General features: G+C 47.0%; 1 protein-coding gene across 1 annotated transcript in view; it reads left to right on the top strand.

Annotated features, from left to right (window-relative positions):
• MAML2 (mastermind like transcriptional coactivator 2) overlaps window positions 1-21426 on the top strand; it is a gene marked incomplete at both ends in the record, with an annotated part of 218861 nt that extends 197435 nt beyond the window's left edge. Inside the window, 3 exons of the mRNA XM_084268835.1 lie at window positions 11722-11925; window positions 15511-15622; window positions 20441-21426. Of these exons, the coding sequence (XP_084124961.1) occupies window positions 11722-11925; window positions 15511-15622; window positions 20441-21426 (1302 nt within the window). The remainder of the gene's footprint in view (window positions 1-11721; window positions 11926-15510; window positions 15623-20440) is intronic.
• Window positions 21427-25651: the final 4225 nt, after the last annotated feature.

Raw genomic sequence — 25651 nt, 5'->3', positions numbered from 1 at the left:
TGTTGGTGCCAGGATGTTCACTTACGCTTGTGGTAACTTAATTGAGAAGTCGTGTTAGATAAAAGAGAAAGAGTAAAAAGAGAGGTCAGTTCACTCTTCAAACCATGGACCAAGTTCCACCACCATGCAAAGATGGTGCAGAGCTTGCATCTCCCTGATGGCTCTGTGTGGGCCCTGCAGAAGACAACACTGTGTCCCCCTCCACCAAGCCCAAGGCTTGTCTGAGGTGGGGACAGCAGGAGTGGAACAGGCTAACCAGAGACCCCTTGTCCTTGCACTTGCACCTACTGACCTTTACTATTTCCCAAGATGTGGGAGGCACCACAGCAGAATTCGATGATTTGTAGACACAGGCAACTGCACTTGCGCTTTGCCCTGCTCTGACAAAGAAAACAGGACAGTGATACCCCGTCTACCTTTGATTTTTCCATACGTGAGTAAGTCTGTTTAAAAATGGGGATGTAAAACAAGTTTTCACTGCTCTTGCACAAAAAATGATGCAAAATGAGCAGAAGTAGTCCAAGAAAGTTTTTGTTGGCACCAACCTTCCCATTCTCCAGAGTCACGCTTTATCAGATAGCTGGAATACAGCAGGCCCTGGACAGTCTGTTATTCTTTCCCACGCTACAAGATCTGGGCAGTAACTAACTTAAATAAAAGCCAGAAGTATAATTCTTTTTCACTTCATCTGATTTAGGGAAGCCTTTCCTCAAATAATTCCTCCAGGCATGCTGTCCAAGGCAGGACTAGCCCTTGGTGGGTCAACTTCCTCTGACTTCTCTAGCTGGATTTCAACTTTCTAAAGGTTGCAGATGAAGAACAGAAGAAACAACTCACTCTATCCAGGAACTGTTGCACCTTTCTTTGAGCTTGGTGAGATGCCAGGCTCTCCTTGAAGAGGTGGTGCCCTCATGCAGTAGTAGTGGCCTTCTGCCACTTTTGATGAACCTGTTTTCTGCTCTGAAGCTAGATAAAAACAGTAACCATCATGTCCAGAGAAACAGTGGGGCAGCAGATAAATTCCCATGATGGGGATCTGGCCAGGAAAAGAGCTACAGTCTGTAGGGTTGCAAGCAGAAGTGTGTGAGCTCTAACTCCACCGTCGCCCAGAGAAGAAGTATTTGGAGCTTCTGGAGTACCTGATAAAACCACATTTCTTCCTACACCTTGAGTTTATAGCGAAAGTTGAGTTCAGGGCAGGTCCTGGGAATGCTCTTTAGGAAACCTGGTGTTGTCACACGTTAATGAAACTGCTGTTGGCACAGGCAGATGAAGGAAAGGTAGATTTGTCAAGCCCTCAGGCTGCCATGGCCACTGGCATTGTTTTGTCACACCCATCAAGAGGGTGAGAGGAGATGGCAAGAGCCAGAGGTTTGTATCGATTCCCACAAACTAACATCCATCAAATGAAGCTGTTTATAACAAAGTCAGTGACCATTCTAAAAGGAGAGTGCCTTTCAGATGGAAGAGTGAAGACCACTGGTGGGGTTGCGTGCTGGGGACTCGTAGCTGCTCCGTGGAGCCCTGCATTGTGCACTCACACCAGTGCTGTGGGCTCTCACGGTGGGGAACTTGTTGTCCCCCCCCAGACCTTTTGTGCCCAGGGACACTTGGTTGCCAGCCTGAGATGCTGATTTCAGTTAGCATCAGTCATTGCACTTGGAATGGGGAAAGCCAGTCCCACCACATGTCCCAACCAAGGCTTTGATCAGCACAGGGAGTAGCAGGTCGGAGCCATTCTTCACACATCACTTTTCAGCACTGGCATGGTTTTCCATTTGAGTTCAGAGCTGTTGGTTTAGAAAGTAGATCCCAGGAGGCTCTGATTTAAAGATGCTCATGTTCTTGCTGTGTATTGTCAGCAGGAGGGCTTTGATCCTACTATGTGTCTCTGACAGCCATGTCACCCATTTTGTGCCCATTTGTATTCAAGTGTTTGGTCCCAGTGATGTGGTTTTTCTGTTATTGTTGTTGTTCTTTGTGATCAATTCCTTTTTTCTTTCTCCATTAAATATTTCGTTCAGGTTGCCTACTCCCTCATGCCCCCCACAGAAAAACTGACATTGTACTGGCTTTGCTTTGCTTTGTTTTATCACTTGAGGAAAACGTTCACATTATGTCATCATCTCTTCTTTTTTCTTCCTTTTTCTTTATGGTGTGTGGTTGTTGTTTAGAAGTGACACAGATGTGTTTAAACTGCAGATGATTAATAGGGACAGTGAATCCTATGTGAGGAGGGATGTGGAAGGTGCAAAGTAAACCTACATAAACACCAGTGGGAAAAACCGGGGAAACCAGTGAATAGCCTGGAAATGAAGAGGATAAAAAAAATCACTGTAATTTCCTACAGAACTTTGATGATTAGCATTTATTACCAAGAAGAAAAGGCACAGGCTTTTATACTATTCCCATTAGATCCATTAGGAAGTGAGAGTTTTGCAAACACAGTACTAGTGGTGACCTGATCTTACAGTGACCGCGGTGCGTGGGTTCAGGCCTGGAAGATGGCTCCATCCATGGAGTGTCCTTAGCTCAAAGTCCCACAGCATAGTTTAACTTTAAAAAGAAGGAATGGTCTCTGAGAATAAATACTCCACACTTAGCTAGTTCACTTGGAACTGCTCCATGCAGTCGTTGCTGCCCTGGTCTCCACAAGCTGGGGACCTCTGGAAGTTGCCCGTATGCCCTTGGGTGAGTGGGACTGTCTGAGTTGCTTCAGGGAGGGAAACATGAGGATGATAGAGCAAAAAAGACACACATTACATGTAAGCCTGTTTTAGGTAAGACTTCAGTGTCACTTTTAGCACTGTTCTGTAAACTGGACACTGAAATATAAGTGCATCTGTATGCGAGTGTCGCCTATTCACCCAGCACTGCTTCTTACAGGACCCAGAATTTGGCTGCTTAGTTTTTCTAAAGTGAGATGAAACTTTCCATGCTCTGTATCAACCTCAGGCTAGATAAGTTTTGGGAAAGATAATAAACTCATGGCAACAAGACAGGAACACTTAGGCGAATAAGGTATATGTATATATCCACAGATAATATATGCCCACACTAAAGATACAGGCAGATAATCAAAAGCATTTCATTCGGTTAGTTTAGGAAGTTTTCACTGCCTCAGATGGAAATTACCCCAGCTTAGTAAGGGCACAGGGCCTGTGAGCACGCACGTACCTCATCCTAAAGTACAAAGCAAAACAGATCCTCTCACACCAGCTCTTGTTTTAGCTGGAGGGGTGGCAGTTTCTTAAACCTCTCTAATTTGATCTTCTGCAATTGTGTGATGATAAACTAAAGGGTTTGGCTTGTAGCAATGTGGATATTGCATATTACAGCCACTGTAAATGATAATGCTAAAGTAGAACAAATCAGTATGTGTCTGATCTTGTCAAAAACCTGACAGGAGCCTTCATCGTTCATGCTTATTGGCGTGCTTATTTCAGTATACATTAGAGCACATAAGGCATTTGAAACATGTACTGGTCTCGGCTTAGTCTTTGCCCAGGTACTTTAGTGGAATTACTTTGCTAGTGTCTTGCTGAACCAGGTGAGGAGCTTGTCCAGAAGCTGTATGCTGAGGTCACTCCAAACCATTGTGCCCTTTGGCTGGAAGGAGACCTGGGAGGAAATTCTACTCCAGTTGAAGTCAGCTGGAGATTTGCCATCAACTTCGATGGAGCCAACATTCCTGTTCTGATGCAGACGTTTCACAATGACCTCCTCTGTTGAACTCTCAACACGTGCATGTTATTTTCATTACAAACAAACAAAGTCTTTCTAAAATGGAGACCTTCACATACACATAATGCCAGAAGATCACATTAAAAGTTCATCAGGCTGCACATGGTAAAATACTAATAATCCATCCTTGAAGTCTCTGGGAAAATTTCTGATGTGAACACAAGCCCTTTAAGCTGTCCCACCCGAATCTCCAGCACTCCGATGTGCAGCTGAAGGTTTGTTATTTTTGCAGAACGGGCAGGCAGTCCGAATTCGCCGCGCTCCCAAACGGAGACAAGACCTTCGCCTGTGCGCTTGGCTTTGGGAAAAGACATCTCTGTGTGTCCGGACACGGGCCCTGGTACAGCGCAGACAGGAAATGTGCCAGACTGCCTCGGCAGGAGGCTGCCTCCGTCCGACACATGCAGCAAGGAACAAGAAATGTCTTCATGATTTATCGCCCTCAACCTTTGTTCTCGTTAAAGACTTGGTTGCCGGACAGGGCTCGTAATGAGGCACTGTCCCTGGGCCTGTTGCTACATGATCATGCAAGTCCCGAACCCCAGCCTCGGAGCGCAGAAGGTGCAGCTCCCACTTTGCCCAAGTTTAAGGGGTTGCTGTGGGAAGGTTGTTATAGGAGGGCCTGATAGCAGCTATAGGGCCCCGCAGCTTTGTGGCAAGGGATTATGGCAGGGCTATAAGCAAATCAGCAATGGCTGAATAACCAGTTCATGAGGATCTTGGGAGGGTGCAGATTCCTTCTCAGCACGGAAAAGGCGAAGTGCTATCAAAGGCTTCCATTAGGATCCACACAAGTAACTAATCACCTGGAAAAGTCTCTTGCCTGTGATTTCTCACCAATAGTGGGGGGTTGGCTCCTTTCAAGTATTTGATTACCCCTATTTACCTAGGAGATTGTGCACAGTGTTTTCAACTATTTTGATGTATGAACTTCTGCAATAGTGAGTAGCAGGAAAATTACCTATTTCTGAAAATAGTTCTGTGGTCCACTTCAGAGTGTCCAGAAAGCTGGCCTTCTACAAAGCCTGGCCTCCCTGGCACTCCCACCGGGAGCTACAGCAGTTGAGTGTGCTGAAATACTTATCCCTCTGCATGTTGAGCATCTGCTGCATCACGGACTGTCGCCGGATACCCAAACTGATCACTCCACAAGTGACTTATGGGCAGACATCAGGTGTGTGCGCCCAGTTTCATAGCATCTGAAGGGATTCATCCTCATTTTCTCTTCAAGCTCTGTCGCTGGGCCTGTTGAAAGAGTGACACAGCATTCTCTTCTTTTCCCTGGTTGGATGAAAGCACAAGTATTCCTGGCAGGCAGCCTGGGCTTGTGAAACTGCAAATGCTGGTGAATCCCTGTGTATCTGCCTCAGAAACATGGCTGGACCTGAAATTTTTGTTCTGAGAGCTCAGATGTTCACAGGAGAAAAACACAAAAGATGGCCCTGTGAGGCCAAGCCAATAAACACTCTACAAAATTACTGAAGGGAAATATTTTGCAGCCTTCACCCAGCTGTATCTCTGGATACTAGGCATGGCAAGCCCAGGTCTTGGGATTTTGCAATATTTGTTTGGTTTTTTTTTTCAAATGCTGTTCATACAAATGAAAGAAATTTTGCTAGAATGCTTAAAACTACTCTCTGGCAGGGTATTAGGAGAAATACAACCTGTAATGCTGTCTTCTGCATGATTAACTTGGGTAGGCTTTTGGGCCAGTCTACACAACACCCTTAGAGAGGGATCCACTAGTGCCTGGCAGATCAAGGGCTGTTCTTACTCACTCTTCCAGGCATCGTGTTCAAGTATGACTAGAAGCATCTGAAATGAGGAGTAGAAGGGAATGTTCCTATCGTCTAATCTGAGCTCCTCACTTAGTTGTCTAGATTAGGCATCTAGAGCCTAATTATACAACCCTGCCCCTCCATACTGTGAAGGGAGAGCTCTGGCAGGCAGTGCAGAGGGAACCTGATGTAAGGTTTTGATTTGGGATGTAAATGTAGAGGAGACTTGCTTTTATGCTGCGTGTTCCAGATATGAAAAAAGGCTGAAGGAGTTTGAGGTGCTCGGAAAAATGCTTTTGCACCCACACTGGGCTGAAGAAGCAGTAAACCAATGCAGAACTGGGCTGGCTGTGCTGTATTTCCAGTGCTGATACATAGATCAGATACTCAACTGTTCCCAAACAGCGTAACCTCAGGAACTACTTGGGGCTCTCACAGTGTGCTGGCACAGAAAGCAGCCTTCTGTACTCCAGTCAACAGTGGGACTTATTCCTAAAAATAAGAAAGCCCTTTAACTGTTTCATTAGTTAACAGAGCTCTTACTCTACAGGCACCCTGCCATGGTCCTACTGCAGTTTTCTTTTCTTGTCTGAGTCAGGGACACGAGCAGGCAATGCTTGGAGCTCAGATGGCCATGGAAGACCCAGCATCTAGCAGGAAGGGTGTTTCTGCTTGCATTAGATGTAGCAGAAAAGAAGTGGCTTGTAAGTGGGCTGGCAGATACTGAGACCGATTGATCAATAGAGCACCTTGTGCTTGGCTTCCTAAGTTGTGTGAGTGAGATGGGATCTTCTGAAGGAGCCTGGCAGTGCCCCTGCTTGGCCCCAGGGCTCACTGGAGACCCCTCCATTTCTGGCTGTGGAAAGGAGTGTGCCAGCTGAGGTGATGGAAGTTCACAACAGGGGGTCATGGGAGGGGGGCTGGGCTTTGCCACCAGACTTGCACCACCCTGAAATGGTGTGACAGGACTTCAGTGTCCCATTCTTTGGAGTCCTTCTCCCAGTGCTCAGTGCACAGGGTGGTTCACAGCCAAACTTGAATGTCCTTGAGATGCTCATAGGGTCAGGATGGCCACTGGTCCCTGATTTAAGAAGAGGAAATCCACAGAGGTGCCTTGATCTCCACCATCCTCACTCTAAATAGCCTGTTGTGCCAAGTAATGCAAGTGAATCAAGCTGCTTATGAGTGAGAACATCAAGCGCAGGTTTGGTCACCAGATGAAGAGAACTTTGTACAGCTTTTCCCCTGGAAACAGCTTTTGGTAAAGCACACACCCATCACTGAGCAGGCTTCAGAGACTGCATCTGAAACCTTGTCCTTATTTCTTTACATTCTCTGTTTCTTTAAAGCAGAACTAGTGCAAAAGGTCAGTGCAAGTCAGCACTGTCACTCCTGACGTGAGGCACATCCAGCTGCCCCACAGAGGACCAGAAAGGTGGAAAAATTCACCCCCTCCTTTTGAGGGAAAATCTGCAAGAACCAGAAGCCCGTCCTGTGACACAGAAACCAGTGCCCCTGGCTGGGAGGAGAACAGCCTCTGCGGGCATTGTGGTTTAGTGAAAAATTGACCATTGTTTCCCTTCTGTCCCACCAAAATTATTCATCAGTTCAAGGCGTTTCCAGGAGGGGCAAAAGGTTCGACATCCTTTTCCAGCAAAGTGTCCCTGAACTGCTGCTGAACAAGGACTGCAGAAATGCAAGCTTACCAAAAGCTTTCAGGGAGTCCCAAAAAGCTTTGGAAAGAACAGGGGAGGAGAGGATGGGAGAAAAGTGCACTTTGTTGGGGGGGCACAGGGCAACACCAGCTCTCTGCTCTGCAGAAATCCCTCTCTCCAGGCACATGCTGCTGCTGCTGCTCAGTGCAAAAGCAGCGAACAGGAAAATCCCCCAGCAAGAGCAGTGATGTCTTGCATTTCTGTGGAGCCTTTCATCCACCTCTTTGAGCTCCATGGAGGAGCCTGGAGAGCTGTGGGGTCAGGGAGGATGGGATGCCCGGCATTGGCACAGCTCCTTCCCATCAGCTCAGACCTGAGAGCAGCATTTGGGGTTGAAGGCTTGGCAGCACTGTGAAGGGTCCTGGCTTAGCTTTCCACAGCAAAGAGCTGCACAAATTCCAGAGGTGCTGGGCAGAGGCTCACTGGGGTGAGCTGCCGGATCTGACACAGCACGGGCAGGACAGAGGTTGGCCAGGCTTGTCCTGCACCGTAAGAAGACCAAAGAGAGACAAACTGCAGCATCTCTTGATGAAAGCATCAGGAATGGTCCCAAAAGAGACAATGGAGATGACATCCAGGCAGACCCAAATTCACTCTTAGGGTCTGTAAGGAAAGCAAAGGTGAAAGGGAGAAGGACAGAGAGAAGGAGAGGGGAGAAGAGAAGGAAAAGAGAGGAGAGGAGAGGAGAGGAGAGGAGAGGAGAGGAGAGGAGAGGAGAGGAGAGGAGAGGAGAGGAGAGGAGAGGAGAGGAGAGGAGAGGAGAGGAGAGGAGAGGAGAGGAGAGGAGAGGAGAGGAGAGGAGAGGAGAGGAGAGGAGAGGAGAGGAGAGGAGAGGAGAGGAGAGGAGAGGAGAGGAGAGGAGAGGAGAGGAGAGGAGAGGAGAGGAGAGGAGAGGAGAGGAGAGGAGAGGAGAGGAGAGGAGAGGAGAGGAGAGGAGAGGAGAGGAGAGGAGAGGAGAGGAAAAGCGAGAAAAGGGAAAGAACGGGGAAAGGAAAGGGGAAGGGGGAAAGGGAAAAGGGGAAAGGGAAAAGGGGAAAAGGGAGGGGAGGGAAGGAAAGGAAAAAGGAACAGTCTCTTTAAGAAAGTCTCTATGTGCACAGAAGCCAAAACTTCCCTTCATTTGTATGAACACAAGTCAGCTGCAGCAGGGATAGTGAAAAGCAAACTCAGTCTTAAATGTTTTGATTTACTGCTAATTTAAGCATTTGAGCATCATGCTCTTTGTGATGCTTATGAACAAAATTCCAGTTGTGCTACCAGCTCTGAGGAGCTTTCATTGCTTGGCCTCTTTCTGCGTCTTGGAGTTTTTGTGTCTCACTGTAGCATCACCGAGTGGGCTGCAACGCGCCTGCTCTGCACTTAGGGCATCGCTGTGCCGGGGTTTTGGCACCAGCAGAGCAGATGGGGGGTTGTGGCACATGGCGAACGCTAGCTCAGCCCTTGGCTGCTGCCCCCGCCCCAGCTGGCACCAGGCACATCCCTGAGCTGCAGGGCTGGAGGCATGCAGCATGCACAACCAGTGCCAGCAGTGGAGCAGGAGTTGGGGGCGAAGCCAGACAGACACTTGTACCTGCTGGAGGTGTGATGATGATTCCAATCCAGCCCTGACACCTGGCTGACTGCAGGGATGTGCTCCCAGTCCATCACCTCCTCGGAGGCAAAGTGGAAAGAAGGTTATCTTCTTCGTGCAGGGAAACACCATGGAGTCACCGTGCAGGAGTGCACGTGGAGCTCCTCAGCCAGAGGAATGCCGGGCTGCCTCTGCAGGCACCCCTGGGTGGGGGGACACACATGTCCCACTCCAGGCTTTCTTTGATCAAGGGTTTCTAAGGTTAAAGTACATGAACTGCAGCCATGGGAACCCAGAAATGGACTTCAAAAGGCCACCAGCAGTCCTAGTAAAGCTGCTGCAGTAAAGCCAGGCCTAAAGAAAGCAAGACTTAACAGTTCCCTGAAAGAAGGGCAGCTCAAACCCAGTTCCCCCCTTCCTCAACAGGGATGTCAGAAAGCGGGCTTTGCTCAGGCACAGGGGGCAGAGCTCCACGTCCCTGGCAGCAGCGTAGCCCTTCTCCCTTCCGAGTCGCACTGGTGCAAGCACTGGCTCAGTAGCACCAGTTCGCGAAGGGTCAAGCTGCTGTGCAGCTAATCCCCCGGGTTATTAGGAAACCATTCTTCCTTCTCCCATCACATGGCTGCTGAGGGAAGATCAGTGGGCAGCACTGCAGATTCATAGGCTCACGCTGACAAGTCATGAACAGCAGAGAAAGGACCAAATGCAAAAGAAAAAAAAAACCCACCCCAAACTGGCTCCAAGCTGATGATTTACAGTGTTTTCTCAGGGCCTGTTTGCCAAGCAGCTGGTGTTCTGTGCCAATTGCTGTTACAGAGGAGCTTTCTTTGATAGGTATCATGAATGGACACTACGCAGTTTATCTTAAAACAAAATCCCTCCCCACAGCGTGCACTGTCTGGCAGCGGGTGAGGGAGAGAAAAAGTTGGGCTTTGTTTTTTTTTGGTGGGGTTTTTTTATGCAGGACTGTGAAAGCGCGTTTGGGGGAGCCCACATTATCTGTGCAAAAAAGCCCGACAGATGAATTCTATTAATGGATGCAACATGTGGCTGGGTTCAAGCTAGAGTTGTCATCTGAATATAGAAGTCAAAGCCAATTTATTGTAGCATATTTTTCTTTTCAAAATATTTTAAGAAAGACAAAAAAGTTTGCGCAACAACTTGGCACGGGGGCTGTTGAGAGGAGGTATTTTCTATCTCGCAGCGAACATAAGGGCTGAAAAATGTGGCGGTGCCGAGCAGTCCCGGATTCCTTCTGGAACTGAAGGAAAGTGAGCGGGATATAATTGTGTAAGAGCCCAATAAATTCTGAAGGGTGGGTTTGTAACTCTGCCTTGGGGGCTGCAGGTGGCTCCAGAAGGAAGTCATGGGTTTTATTTCAGTAAAGAGACGTCAAATACTTTATCTAGCTACGCGCTCGTGTGGCCCCATCGAAAAGCCACAGAATTATTCTAAAATAGAAAACCCTGTAACAATCACTGTGTTTCTTCCATGCCAGATGGCAGAAAGATAAGTTGGATTAGTCTGTAGAGCGCTTGTGTTATTGTTGGGGGGGAGGTTTGCAAAAGCTAAGGCACAGAAATGAGCTTCCCTAGAGTTTGCATAATGATGGGCACTGGTGCTCTGTGGTCTTCAGGGCAGAGGTAGGCTATGCCCGGCCAGCCCTGGCCTCACTATTGGTTAGTCTATGTTTCCCCAGATGCCATGGGAGGCAATGGCCATGAAGCAGAGCTTTTCCCAGGTAGTAGACCAGGCCCTGGCACTACACCTCGGTACTGAGAGAGCTGTTGCACGGCAGGGAACACCAGACTCCAGCTGTGGATTCCTGCCTTGGAGGGCAAAGGTGCAGCTGCATGTTTGGTTATACAGAATTATGTGGTTAGGTTCCTAACCTGTCATCTTGCCACCAGTCAGAGTCAGAGGACTGAGGTTCTCCTGACTGTTGTGACCTCTCCAGCGTACCCTATCTTCTTTGTAGTGGAGCAGCTAAGAACTGCTATGAAGCGATCCTACATCGGCTGAGTGTTTGTGTGTGTGCACTGAGAAAGCTGTTTTCTGTGTTTGGTAAAGGCCCAAGTACCAAACACTGATGGAGCAAGTAGACAGAAAGCATACTGCTGCCAAGGGAAACCATGGCTAACAGAAAATGAGCAGCATGTTGTCATCCCATGATCATTCCCACCCTGTAAGTGTGAGTCCTCAGGTACCTTGCCCATTGCCTTCTGAGAGGACTTTTTGCCATCCCTCCCTTGTGAAGCTGAACACAAGGGAGGGGAAGTGGGTCTAGATCCATCCCAGGAGGACCCTAAATCACTCTTCAAAGTCCTGCCCAGTTACACAGTTGTTTTACCAAGGAACTTCATAAACTCTAAGCCTATTTAATCCTGCTGCTAATGGGAGTCAATTAGCGATCTCTCAGAGATTGTTCTCACTGGGGAGGTGGTGAGATGGGTGAAACCAGCACCACTCACCCCACTGTGAAGTCACAACTTACCGCTTCTGTATTTTCTAAGAATAGATGCCACTTGTAGCAACGAGTCCATAGCTTCTGGCTGCTGCTTGCCAGATGGTAGGAACCATCAGGCACCGAGTTTGTTCCCTTATGGTCAAACAAACTGCCATCCACACAGGTTTCCTGAAATCCCCAGGACAGCTCTGTTACTTCTGTTAATGTTTCCCAAGCTCCTGGTACAACACTGAGGTTATCCACTGGAACCACCTGGCACGTTTTCAGAGTCTTCCATGAGCGATGAAGTTACTTGATCCTCTTAGTCAAAGCCTTGATGTTGGTCACTTGTCCTGATGGTCTGTGGGCTGTGTCCTGTCCTTGAGTTAATTGCACAAAAAGGATTATTTCATTTTCTTGATGCTTGTTATTATTTTCATCCTTCACGACCTATTTCTTCTCTTGCAGGATCAACACTCTGTGGTAGGCCAGGGAGCTGGCCCCACTCCAAGCTCCAGTTCTTGCTCAAATCCAAACACTGGAAGTGGTTACATGAACTCATCCCAGCAATCAATGTTGAATCAGCAACTGATGGAAAAGAAACAGGCTCTGCAGCGGCAAATGATGGAGCAAAAACAACTCCTTCTACAGCAGCAGATGTTGGCTGAAGCTGTAAGTTTTCTAATTCCTTATTTTAGATGGAAAAGATTAGAATGGCAACATTAGAAAAGAAAGCTAAGATGGAGGGAAGAAAGCCCCCAAAATTGTGAGACCATTTTGGCAGTGCCTAGATCTTCTAGAATGTGCCTTATTTTTTTCAGCACTTTGCTAAGCCCTTTTGAAACCTTCCTCAGTTTCTATGGAACAGCTTCAAGTATCCAAGCTACTGTGGTTTCGCTCTGAGAACAGCCTGAGCATATGTTTAATTCGAGGCATATGAACATTGCCAGTGGTTTTCTTTGCAAGATAAGGTGCATCACTGTGCTACTTCAACCACAGAGAAGAACTGACTTCCAGCCTCTGTAACCGAGGCAGCGTGGTGTAAGGTGTCTGTGTATAAACAAGGATCAGGTACATCGATTTTCATGCTCTATACAAGCTTGTGTGTTTGGCTGGGATCATACATGAGTTCCCCTTTCTCCGGTTTTCCCTCTCCATTTCCAGATGTTTGTAGCCAGTTTTTTTTCTTTCCCTTGGTATCTGAGAGACCAGTGAGGAATCTCTGGTCATTTTATGAGCTGTGGGGGATATTTATGGTCTTGTTGGCAGTGATATGTGCTAGAACCCCCTAGTTTAGTCTCACTAAACTAGCTTTGCCATTGATACTGCATGAACCGAGTCAGCTGAAGGTGCTTCATGGTCCATCAGCCATGTCCAGTGCAACAGGGGCAGTCCCAGCTGCCCAGAGCAGTAACACATACCTTCTGCATCCTCATACTCACTCTCCCTTGGTAGTCCTGCTTGTCAAAGCATGGAGAATTGAAAAGTCCTAGGAGAAGAGCAGAGTTTGGCATGTCCTTGAGGCAGGCAGAAAGCAACACAGGTGCTCTGCAGCAACCAGGGAAAGGCTGCAGGGTGGATGGTGGGGAAGGACAGAAGTGATGCCACCCCCTGCTTTGCCTCTCCCAGGACCTGTGGCTTATTTACCTCAACCCACATCTCCCAGCCTACAGGACAGAGCCATTCATGCTGACCTGGCAGTTTGAATCCAGAGCTTTATTTTCCCTACAAAGTTTTAGACTCAGAAATAGACACATTTAGATAATGCCATTCAGTAATTAAAGAGCAGCACAAAAATGGAAAACCATCCATGTTTTTGTGGGGATGTTTTCAAAACAACAATAATTATTTATATATATATATTTTAGTAGAGAATATATATTTTTGTTTACAGACTTATTTCCATTCCAAAAATACAATTAGAAAGCTTGAGTTTGAAATTAAGGGCTTCATTTGTCCTATAAGGGAAACATTTGTTGACCTTTTAAATTATGCAAAAGAAAACTGAAGTTTCAAGCCAGCTCTCTGTGCCACGGTGTTCTGGCAGCATTTTTAGCAGAGCAAAATTTAATTGCTTTAATAGCTCTTTTTAAAAATGAATAAAATAGAAATTAAAATCACTCTGCAGAACATGCGTTTCTGATCAGCTTGCTTCTGTGCTGTGTACACAGAAATGCACACAGGGCCTGCCTGAAGTTTTTACATGGATGCCCACATTTCCTGGGAGATAAGTTGTCTTCCTCCCTTACAAGGGTTCAGGTCAACCAGTATGTTAAAACAAGCCTTATAAATCTTAATCAGGCGCCTCTCTGCCAGACTGCATTATGAAAATGCCTCAATACCACAAGAAAGGCTCTTCTCCTGGTGTTTTAAAGTGCTCCCGGCAGAAGGAAAACCAGATTGTTCACTAGGAGGTCCGTGCACGTGCTCTTTCCAGGCAGAAGATCACAGAATCACAGAACTGTAGGGGTTGGAAGGGACCTCCAGAGATCATCGAGTCCAATCCTCCTGCCAAAGCAGGTTCCCTAGGACAGGTCACACAGGTAGGCATCTAGATGGGTCTTGAATATCTCCAGAGAAGGAGACTCCTCACCCCCCTGGGCAGCCTGTCCCAGGGCTCTGTCACCCTCACTGTGAAAAAGTTCTTCCGCAAAGATCCCCAGTTCTTGGGGACCTTCTGTCCCCAGGATTCCCTGGGACTTCCATCACCAGGCAGGGACTGACCCTTTCACACTGACAGGGCAGTTGGCCACCCCGGCAGCTGAGCGTGAAACCCGGACACGTTGCAGAGACGGGGCGCAGCCCAGGCAGCAGCGGCGCAAAGAGCGCGGCTCCAGGAGATGTGTGTGCACCGGCTGTCACTTAGCGGTGCCTGAGGTGGTCAAACACCCCTTTTCCTGCCATGAGGCCACATGCCCCAAGAAGTGGCTGCTCATCATGGGCAGGAGCACTCTGGAGGCATCAGAACATGCTGATGCTCATGAAAGACTTGGCACTAACCCCAGTGCCTGTGCTTCCCAGGTTTTTATGAATACTGGGCAGTTAGTCAGATTTCAGTTCAAGGACTTACGTTTTCTACCTTCCCTTCACCAGAGATGTGTCCCTGTGGGCCTCAAATTTTTCAAATCTCCCTAATGATCTGTTTTTCTGCAACCTTTCCCCACTGTCCTTCCCCCAGGGCTTGCACTCTCAGTATAAGAGGAATCACAGCACCATGTCCTTGTACAGGGAAGCACCGGCACATGCCAGTGAGCTGGCATGAAAACCAACCAGCCCAGCACCATCCTTGCTAAACCCTGGCCATGTTTCCTGCTGGCATCCCTGGTGAAGAGAGACACAGGGAATGGCAAAGCAAGGGTTTTGCTGGTTTTTGTGGGAGCTCCTCTGGTGTAGGAGGAAGAATGGAGTGCGGGATGGGCACAGCTGCAGATGGGAATGACAAGCTGAAGTCCTCGTTGCCAGCTATGCACCCTGAGAGGGCTGTGCAGTGAAATGGGCTGGTGACCATTGACACAGCCAAGGGGCAGGTGTCTTTCTTTCCTTTTTTTGTTTATAAGGAAAGCCTTAGCAATATTCCCATTCATGAACAGAGGGTTCATCGGACACGTCTAGTGACAGATTGCCTTTAGGGACTCTTCAATACATCACTTCCACCGTGTTCTTAAATTTTACTGTCTTAAAGCAGTCAAGTAAGTTGGATAACTCCCTTCAATGCCTTTTCAGTTGCAGATCATGGTATTTTCATCCAATGGTCTTAAGGAAATAATTTCTAATTGCAATAATAAGATCTGGCAAGTCTGGACTCCTATGTATCCAGTTGTGTGCTTGGGTTAGACCCGGGTGTTTGCTCTGTCTCTGTCTTGCTCTGAAAGAAAATTTAGTTGCACAGATGGGGAAGGAGCCATGAGGAACCCTCAGGCCCCTCTGTCTGATAAGCATGGTCAGCAAGACAGTGCAGACATGGGAAGACACTTTGCACTGCAGTGAAAACGTGGCCAATGTTTTCAGAGGCTGAGCAATTCTCAGTGGTTTTAAGGGAAGTCAGGCCAAACTCAAACACAAATCAAGCAGAAGAAAGGTTTCCATATGGATTTCAGTGGGTAACAGTACAGGTTCACAGCCGCCTTTGCTGTGGACCAGACAGGGTGACAGGAAGAGACACTCCAACTTTGTACATACCGCAGAAAGAAAGAGGTGGGCAAAACCAGGAAAGCATAAAGAAAATAAAATTATTATGTTTCTGCTTTAACCCCCCAGGAGAAAATAACTCCACAAGATCAGCTGAACAGACACTTGACACGACCACCACCAGATTATAAAGACCAAAGAAGGAACGTGGTCAACATGCAACAAGCAAACCAGTACCCCGGTAAGTGTCCATGGGCTGAATGAAACTGTTTCCTCCCTTCCAGCTGTAAGACCATCCAGAAGAGTCGTGCATGCACCAATGACCAGGGCCTGGTTTTCTAGGTATCCCCTTACATCACTGCAGAGGCAGTGATGCAGGTGGTGGCTGCCGTTCTCCTCTGCTCTTTACCTTCCTGACCCACTGCTGAGAGGTGCTGCTGTATGGTCTGGAGAACCATCCAGGATGATGCTGCATCTCTCAGACATGGAGAAGGAGATCCTGGTACCCTTCCCATTAACATTGTCTGGGGCAGATGTGCATCCAGCTAGGTGATACAGAGGTGTTCTCTTGACTATGCAGCTTCGTGCCATCCAGATGCTTCTCTCATGTACATGGTGCAACTTGCTTCAGCGACTGAGATGAGAACCATCCCTCCCTTTGAATGGCAGCTCAAGCACAGTGTGAGGATCCTCATACTGATTTTTAAGTACTTTACATGACACCATCATGGGCAGCCAGAGCTACCACCTGAATGTTTGATCTTTTTAATATGCCTCAGTGCTGCTCTACAAGCAGCTTTTCAACAGGCCAGTCAAAGAGTAAGGCAAAAGCCCTGCCTCCTGCCAGAACTGCCCAGGGCAGAAAATGCCCAATGCTTCAGGACTAGTCTTTCGTTTCAACTTTAGTGCCCTCACCTCCTTCGAGAGCCTAGTTTGGGGAGCACAGGACTGCTTCTTTGGCTCTTCATGTTGTTCACCTGCTGGCTAGCTGGAGGCTGCTCTGAGAGCAAAGGCAGAGCAAGGAAAACATGCCAAGGAGAGAGAGGAGGTGAAGGGAAATGAGCTGATGAGATCAAAGGATGTTCTTTATAGCATCTGTGCACTGAAATATAAAAAAGAGTCTTTGCCTTCCTGGATAACTTTGTGTGCCACACACCGAGGGAAAAAATAAAGAAGTTTTGGTTTGTTTTTCCATAACTCGTGGCTCTGTGGGTTCATCCAGGAGTCTGAGACTTCCTTTCCTACCTGTCCATTGTAGCAAAACTTTTCCAGCTTCTATTATGATTTTAATGAGTTCCCAAGTGCAACTAACTCACACGCTACCCCTCTGCCCAACCTGCTGGCTAGGACACGCACAGCCCCACTACCTGTGGAAGGGCTGGGCTGGGCTGCTCAGGCAATGTTCATGCACTCCTTCGCTTTGGTTAAAAATCTTTAGGAGTGATAAGCTTGCCATGGTTTGGAAAATGCTGCTCTCCAGCAGGCCTGAGTGTTAATCATCTTCAGTGGATCTGCAGAAGAAGCACTGATGCCAGCATAAGAGAATCACAGAATCACTAGGTTGGAAAAAACCTTTAAGATCATCGAGTCCAACTGCTCAACAACCCCTGGTGCGGGCAGTGCCACAGGGCACAGAGCCCTCCTTGCTGGCTTCCACCTCCTGCTCTTGTAAAGCAAATGCGTTGGCAACCCCAGCAGTTTGCTGAGGAATCCTGTGATTTGGTGTGTTGTTTAAAGACTCATTCCTGGAATCAGATGATTAACTGAGATTCTTGGCTTTTACTTAAAACCAACCCATTTCTAAGCCCAAGAGAGAAAATGGAAACGACCACAGCCACATCCGTGAAAGGCTCTGAAAGAAGTAGATCGCCATTGTTATGTGCCTCTTCTTGTTCTTAATCTGATGGACTCTTTGCCAGTCTCCTGGTGTTTGGAGTCCCATCAGCTCCTGGGTTTGAAGCATGTGGGATTGGCAGCACTTGTCCATTCAGATCTCAAGTCCCTGCTGAGCGAGCCCGAGGAGGAGAGCAGCTTTCCAGGCTGGCCTGGGAGAAAGGGCTGTGCTGGGAGCTCGCAGCAAAGCTACCAGATGGAGTGATTAGGAAACTCTTGCATAAGGCAGTAACAGTGGGGGATTTGCTCCCTTTTTCTGGGAGTAGCTTTGCTCAGGTCAGGGAAGAAGAGACAAAAAGTGAAATAAAATAATGTAGGAGCTTGGAGACACTTGGTAATGCACTTTATTGCTCTTTGCTTTTCTATGTAGTGCCATGTCATGGCAAGAAACCCCCGAGATGAGAGCAGGTGAATCGGGCAGTGAAGGCGTTCCTCCCAGTCACCCTAGCCTGGGGTGCCCAGCTGCTGTACACAGCGCTGCCGGGAAAGACATTCCTTCCCATCTGGAAAACATCAGAATGGAAAACATTTACGTTAAAAATAAAAGGATAAAAATAGCCATACAAAGAAAGAGGAAGCTTCGTCTTTTGCACAAGTACAATCCACATCCCAACCTCTTTAAAGAGCGTGGTGTTTGCAGGAGGATCATGATGGTAGCTGGGGAGGGGGCTCAGCAGCTGGCAGGGTCACCCTGGGAGGGACTCCATCCCAGCAGCAAGTGAAGTGACTCCACAAACCTGTAGTTCATCTGGAGGGAGAGAACTAGCTCTCTCTGGATGGCTGTCCCAGATCTTCTGAAATGCCCTCGATTTCTGTGCCATTCCCCCTCCTTAGTACCAGAATAAGGGAGCAAAGAATCAGAGCCCCCCTCTTTATCAGCCCTGCAAAAGGGGGTTTCAGTGTTTCCAAAAAGCAGTGAGCAACGCACGACCCACTAACAAAGTCAAAGATGCTGCTAATCGTGAGCTTGTCTGCTGAGCACTGATTTTCTCCTCTTCGTTTCCAGAGCTAAATTCAGTCAGGGGGCTCCCTGAGGGGACATGAAGGAGAATCTGATTGTCCCTATGGGGGTAAAACCAGTTGGACTCACAGCAACTCCTATGCCAGAGACTGCCCAGCTTGGGGACTGAATTTAGGTGCTTAAGTTAGGACAATGTAATTGTTAGGACAAGTCAAGTGTCTCCAGCTTAGAGCCAGTTGGTGGAAAAGCCTGCCCACCAGGCAGGTGAGCTTCATAATTCAGGTATCTATGTTGGCATTGACTCTGCTGGTTGTAGTCACGCTCTGTGTTAATAGTGATTTGGGAAGAGGTGATTTTTAAGTCCTTAAGGGAAAAATGAATCCTTCACCTCCATTACTAAATGGAAGAAGCCTCTGTATAAAAATAACACAGAAAAGGCAGAAATATGACAATTTTCTTCTTCGGTTCCAGTCCGAGGGAACTGAACATCATTATGGTGAAATTTCAAGAGGAACAGTATATTAAACAGCTGTTCCTAAACATAGACATTTTAAATATGCATGCACATGATTTGTCTTCAAGAGCTTTAAAAGAGCTGGCTGAGAGGTTCTCCAAATTCTTAATGTCACTTTTTATTTAGTCTTGAAACTCTGAGGAAGACTGCTGGTGCTGGGACAAAAATTAAAAGAGTAAGTAGGTAATTGCAGCCCCAGCGACCTAATGCAGAGCTGAACAAAAGTACTGGGGAGCTGATACAACCTGAATAATAATGAACTTAGGAAGGGAGTATAATTAATGTCAGGCAGCACTGGCTGCTCTAAAAGAATCTTTTCAAACTAGCCTGGTATGTTTTTCAATGAAACCACAGCTTTGGTTGATAAAGGTAATAGTTGTTCAGGTAATGTTATTCAAAGTAGCTTCTTTCATACTGCCTATTTTTGGTTAAGAAACCAGAGTATTACCAAATTAACACAGCACATGAAGGACTGAAGGACAGGAAAACATACCACACACTGAGACTGATGTATCTGGAGAACACAGCCAGCATGATCACAGTCTTGAGGCACCTGTACATTAAGAAGGAATTGTTGATGCACCAACTAATAAAATTAATCACACAAACTAACAGAATAGAATGGTTTTGGTTAGAAAAGACCTTCAAGGTCTCCTCCCTGAGGACGACTTAGGTGTGTTGGTCAATGACAAGCTCAACATGAGCTGTCAGTGTGTGCTAGCAGCTCAGAAGTTCAACCATGTCCTGGGCTGCATCAAGAACAGCACGGCCAGCAGGTCGAGAGAGATGATTCTGCGCCACTGCTCTGCTCTCGTGAGACCCCACCTGCAGTGCTGCATCCAGCTCTGGGGTCCCCAGTACAGGAGAGACATGGAGCTGTTAGAGTGAGTCCAGAGGAGGCCACAAAGATGATCAAGGGGCTGGAGCACCTCTGCTATGAAGACAGTTGGGCTTGTTCAGCCTGAAGAAAAGAAGGCTTTGGCAAGACCTAATTGCGGCCTACCGATACTTAAAGGGGTCCTACAGGAAAGCGGGAGAGGGACTGTTCACCAGGGAGTGTAGGACAAGCGGCAGTAGCTTCAAGCTGAAAGAGGGCAGGTTTAGATTGGATGTTAGGAAGAAATTGTTTACTATGAGGGTGGTGAGGCCCTGGCACAGGTTGCCCAGAGAGGCTGTGGAAGCCCTATTCCTGGATGTGTTTATGGACAGGTTAGATGGGACTTTGGGCAACCTGGTCTAGTGGGGGTGTCTCTGCCCCTGTAAAGAAGAAAAGGAAGAGATCAAGAGATCTGTCTCTGGTCACTTAGACAGGCTTTGTCCTGTTAAAGTGCCCAGTGCTTCTTTAAAAGAAAGCAGAAAAGGCTTCTTTCTGTTCTGTTTGTCCTTCCCTGCTCCAATATTTCTCTTACAATGAGCACTAGTTTTGACTTATCTGATGATGTCCTCTGAAGGGGTGGACTGACCACTAATGGCTTTGCATAGACCAACCCCGCCTTTGGATGATAGGCATATTTAAGGTCTTGAGCAAATTCCTCTTAAGAATTCCTTGAGGAAGTCCTCTTAAGAGTAAAGTATCTTCTTAAAGAAACTCTGCTGCTAGAAAACTGGATTTTTAACCTGTCGGTACTTGAATGACATCACGCTTTGATGCGCTCATGTTTGTTTTAACACTTTTTTTCTCTCCTTACCAGGTGGTTCACCAGCTGTGAGTATGAGCTCCAACAACTTACCCTTATCCAACCCAATTTCAACTCACAGCATCATGCCCCAGAGCTCCAGCCTCATGTCCACCCCCACTGGGACCCGAATGCCTTCTGTTCCTGCCGCTCGGAGTATGGGGTGCTACGGGAACCTTCCTTGCAACCAACCAAGTGCATACACCGTGACTTCAGGAATGAACCAAATGCAGCCACACAGAAACCAAAATCAAGTCCTGCCCAGTCAGAACAACTCCATGATGTCTCGACAGCAAACCATAACACAGGGGAATAATGTAGCAGCTTTTGGGACAGGGTCAGTGGTCAACTCACAGCAAGTAAGGCCAAGCTTGAACCATGGAGCCACAGGTATCCCTGCGCAACGGCCGGCCAACTTGATGGCCACGGCTACTGCCACTGCCCAGAACTGGGCCCCACAAGAAGCTGCAGTGAAGCAACAGGATGCACTGAAACCTGCAGGGGTCCGTTTCCCCACCGGCACGCCATACCCTAACCAGTCTTTGCAACGCAGCAGCGTAGGCAACCAGCATTTTCCTCAGCGTGCATTGGCACCTCCTAACCAGTTAACAGCAGGAGTCCAAATGAGGCCTCCTCTAAACCAAATGCACCAGACTCTAAATGGACAATCTGCTGGCTCACTACGGGGTCTCAGCATAAGACCCAACCAGCTAAGAGGACAGACTGTGCCTACTTTGAATCAGCCAGGAACAAGTATGACACCTCCGTCATCTTTGCCATCAACCAGTTTCACATCTACCAACCAAACCTCTCGGGCTTACCAAGGAAGTGACCATGGTAATGACCTAGCGTTTGACTTTCTGAACCAGCAAGGTGACAGTATAGGACCTGCGCTCAACAGTGACTCAGATTTTATAGATTCTTTACTGAAAACGGAACCTGGTAACGATGACTGGATGAAAGACATCAACCTCGATGAAATTTTGGGGAACCACTCATAAGCAACAGTACCAAGGGTGAACCTGATGAAGAGACAGTAAGGACATTAGCTTTCTCTTTAGATGCCAACAGCCTGCTTTCTTAATTTAAACTTCAGTAACTGGGCTGTCCTTTAAACTACCGTATGGGGCGACTGTCCTGTTCGAAGAGTTGCTCTAGGAACAAAACTGAAGTCTCCCACAATGAAATGATAACATAAGTGACATTCATGCCTGCCACAAAGGAGTGAGAACATGTGATGGGTCTGTTGCCCACACCAGTGCCCTGCACCTTGCAGACCCATCAGTTCTTCTCATGGGAGCTGCATGGAAAAACAAGTTTAGCTTCCCACACTTCCAAGCAGACAGTGGTATGGGTTGTGAAGCATCATTTCTCTGAGTGCAAGTAAGAGTCCAAGTGGTCCAGAGCTCTTCAGTCACCATGTTGACAGCCCTTAACTTCCTCGGGACTACTCAGCCCTGACAGCAACAGGCCCTGTGTAAATGCCATTGTGTTACAAAAACTGTTTACTTCTTCACAGTACAAACTCCTATTTTCTTCCCCAGTAATTTTGGTTTAAACCCTCTATGTTTTGTAGCACAGAAAAGGGTAAGTGGCCTTGGCCAAGGGAAGAAGAAACAGACCACCCAGTGCATTACTCAGTGTGCTCTGGTGTTCGCTTTCTCCTTTTCATCAATGCTTGCAGCAAGTATCAGAGGATGCTGATGTCCTGCCAGAAGCACAGTCATTTTGGTCATTTAGGGGAAGATGAGATGAACTACACCAAAGTTCAGCATCCTCACTTTGCCACCTCACCCTCCCCCAGGGACTCTGGTAACTTAATGGAAAACTTGGTGAGAAGGGTGCTCATGATTTGGCCCTCACCAACTACTTTCCTCCTCCAGTGTAGAGGAGGAAGTGGCTCTGCTAAGCCACTGTCCTCATTTTCATCTCAGCCCACAACAAGCATCAGGTATTTCAGCCGGGTCCCTTCTCTCAAACAGGTTTACACACGCATCTCTGCCTAGGTAGAGGCTACTGTTTTGATTGCACAGTATTTTGGCTCCAGCCCACCTTCCCTTGGCCCTATAGGAGATGTTGAAAGAGGTCCAGTGATGACCCAGGTCCCCACCACCTCTGTGGGGCAGAGGATGAGCAGTTCTACTCCTGAAACTAGCATGCAGATCAGGTACAACTACCTGGCTTACTGAGTAGGAGGGTCCATTCAGCCATATTTGTGCTTGTAAATGAAACAGTTTTGGGGAATATTTTTGGGCACTGAACTCAACCATCCATTCCGGGCTTAAGGACAGCCAGCTAGCATTGTCCTGAGCAATTTCTGTGCATCACTAGGGATTCCAAGTGGATTCCCCATCCCTGGAGGTGTTCAAGGCCAGGTTGGATGGGGCCCTGGGCAGCCTTGTGTAGATCCAGGCCTGGAGGTTGGTGGCCCTGCCTGTGGCAGGGGGGTTAGAGCTCTATGATCCTTGGGGTCCCTTCCAACCCAGATCATTCTATGATTCTATGATTCTATGATTCTATAAACCTGGGGCAAGACCATTCCCATAGACAGTTGGCAGTCACAGAAGAGCATTAAGGCTACAGGTCATTCCACACAGCTTGACCTCAGTGCCAGGAATATTCTTGACCGAGTTAAATTTTCTCCTGGTCAGTAAGGGCATCAGAAGGAGGTGCTATGTCACTATAAAGCAGCTCTGCAGCGAGTCAGACAAGAGGATTCATAGATAAGAACAGATCTTGCAATTCAAATGAGAATGCTGTTCTTCAATATGATGTGGTGCGACGTGTTTCACAGCCTCCTCTGAATTAGTGAAAACTCGATGTGGCAAAGGAATACAATGCCCACGATCACATGCCTCAGCGCCGAGAGGCATCGCTCTGCCCCGCGCAAGTGCTTTATTCATCCTTGTTATCGGCAGCGGGATGAGTAGACTACTTGACAATAGCCTCTGCACTTATCTGACCTATTTCTCAAGAGGGGTTTTAATAAGGCTTTTCCAGTCATTTCACCCTGTCATTTCATGTGGGCTCAATTTTTCATGATGTTTCAAGAAGCATCATCACACAAACAAGCACGAACACCTCCAGGAAAGGTGTTACACGGGCATTTAGCTGGATACACCAGTTGAGGTGGGATGGTCCATGGTGCCGTTCACTCCCAGACATGTTTTGCATGAGAAGGACAAGAAAGTCTGCTGAACAGTCCCTTCTGCTGCCCAAAAAACTCCCTCTTCTCACCAGTTTTGTCTGGGGTTTGTGCAGTCCCTTTGAAACGCCAGTACAAATTTCTCCAAGTCTTCAAAGAGCTTTTCATCCACATCACTGGCACCCCACCTAAGTTTCTAGAGACAGAGGTGCGATCTAATGAATGAGTCTTCTATAAATTGTGCAAAACCAGACTGAAGTGGTAGCTACATGAGTTTAAAGTGGAGAAGACTGGCTCATCTGTCTCACAGACAGGCACACACCCCATCCATGGGCAGGTCAGCAGTGACTGCCAAAGCTCTGGTAGGAACAGATGACTTTGATGCCACTAAGGCTGAGGCTGAGTTAGTATCATCATGAGCAGTGGGTGCTGAAAGCTGGTAACTTCCATTACCCTCACATGCCATTGAAAAAGTCACTGCTGGTTTCTGTATTTAGAGTCGATCATTTTCCAGATCCTCCAATGATGTAAAATAAGACCTGTTCAGCTGAAAGTCCCAAGACTTCAGGATGTCATTCAGTGGTGGACTCAATGCTGCGTTTTGTCTCATTGGCCTCAGCCTGGAGTAGAGAAGACACCGGGCAGTGACTGCCACCCCCAGGATCAAAATCTCATCCTGTCTTACATTAATTCCACAAAGGCAGAGGCCATTTGCAGTCCTGCAAAGATACGCCTGATGCATTTGAAATGTCAGCTTGTGAAGGACTCTTGCAACCAAAACTTGAATCCGGAATCACTTCTTGTGAACACTTGTGCCCGAATGGAGCTAGTGTCTTTTTTCTCTTTCTTTGCCATGGCTAAGTGCACTACCCTTATAGTCTATTTTTCATCATTGACTGGGCGCTCTTCACAGTATTGGGTTGTAAATATAAAGAATTATTTGTTTTGTAAACTTTTGTAAAAAAAAAAACCAACAAAAAGTAATAATATTTTGGTAGGAATAATAAAAATCATATTATTTGGGTTATATTTATACATATGTGAAATAAATATACTATCAAAAAGTTGTATTTTATACAAAAAGTCAAGGGTTACCTTTTGTATTCTATATACAAAGTTTTGTATGATACGATTGTTTATTTTTATCTGCAGACTTCAACTTTGAATTTTGGGGGAGGGCAGAATGGGATCGTGGTTAAATAGCTGGGCCTGACCCCAAGCTCGCTGAAACCAATGGAGTCTTTCCGTTGCCTTCACAGGGCTTTGAATCAAGCCTCTAAATCTTCTTCAGATACGTTTGACATCTGAAGCTCTCTGGAAACCTCAACATGAAAACATTCCAGGTTTCAAATTTTTTTCCCTGAAAAAGGCTTTTATTATTATTATTATTGTTGTTGTTGTTGTTGTTGCTGTTATTGTTATTATTATTGTAACTCTTGGGAGGCAGGTGGGACGTATGTAACTGTCATGTCCTTGTTGCATGTATGTCTGCTTTATATTTTCCCCATATTATAAACCAGTGTTTCTCTATACAGACTGAAAAGAAAGGTTGCTGTACAGAAGTGTTTGTGTTTATGCATTTTTACATGTGGCTGTATATACCTCCTAGTACTATGCAGTGACACTTATTTGACTCCATTTATTTTTCACCTAAACATGAATAGTATGTTTTTCAGTAGCTATCAAAACTCTGCCAAGTAAATCAATCAAAATTATCCCAAGTGTCTCTTTTCTTAATATGAATTCTGTAATGAATGTCTGTTTAGTCAACTGCTCGTTCATCTAAGTAAATTAAAATTGCAGTGATATTTTAGGAGGTGGTGAGAAAAATGTGCATCTGGCAGCTTCTGGGAGCTCAGTCTGCCTCTTTGCAAGAGAGCTGAGATTGTTTTCCCACTGACAGAAGTCATGGTTTCATTACCAGCAAGGGTTAATGAATAACACATGGTATTTCAACTCCTGGTGAACGGGTTGGTGTAGCCTTGCAGCATGGCAATTCGCTCTGGGCTCCTGCTGAAGTTAAAACAGAGAGCTACGTATCCTGAGAGCTAGGCATGCCAAGAACTAGGTACCCCAAGAGG

Source organism: Gallinula chloropus (assembly GCF_964237585.1).
Source record: "Gallinula chloropus genome assembly, chromosome: 1".
NCBI lineage: Eukaryota > Metazoa > Chordata > Aves > Gruiformes > Rallidae > Gallinula > Gallinula chloropus.
The sequence above is the reverse complement of the archived record's forward strand: the minus strand, read 5'-3'. Positions and strand labels throughout refer to the sequence as shown.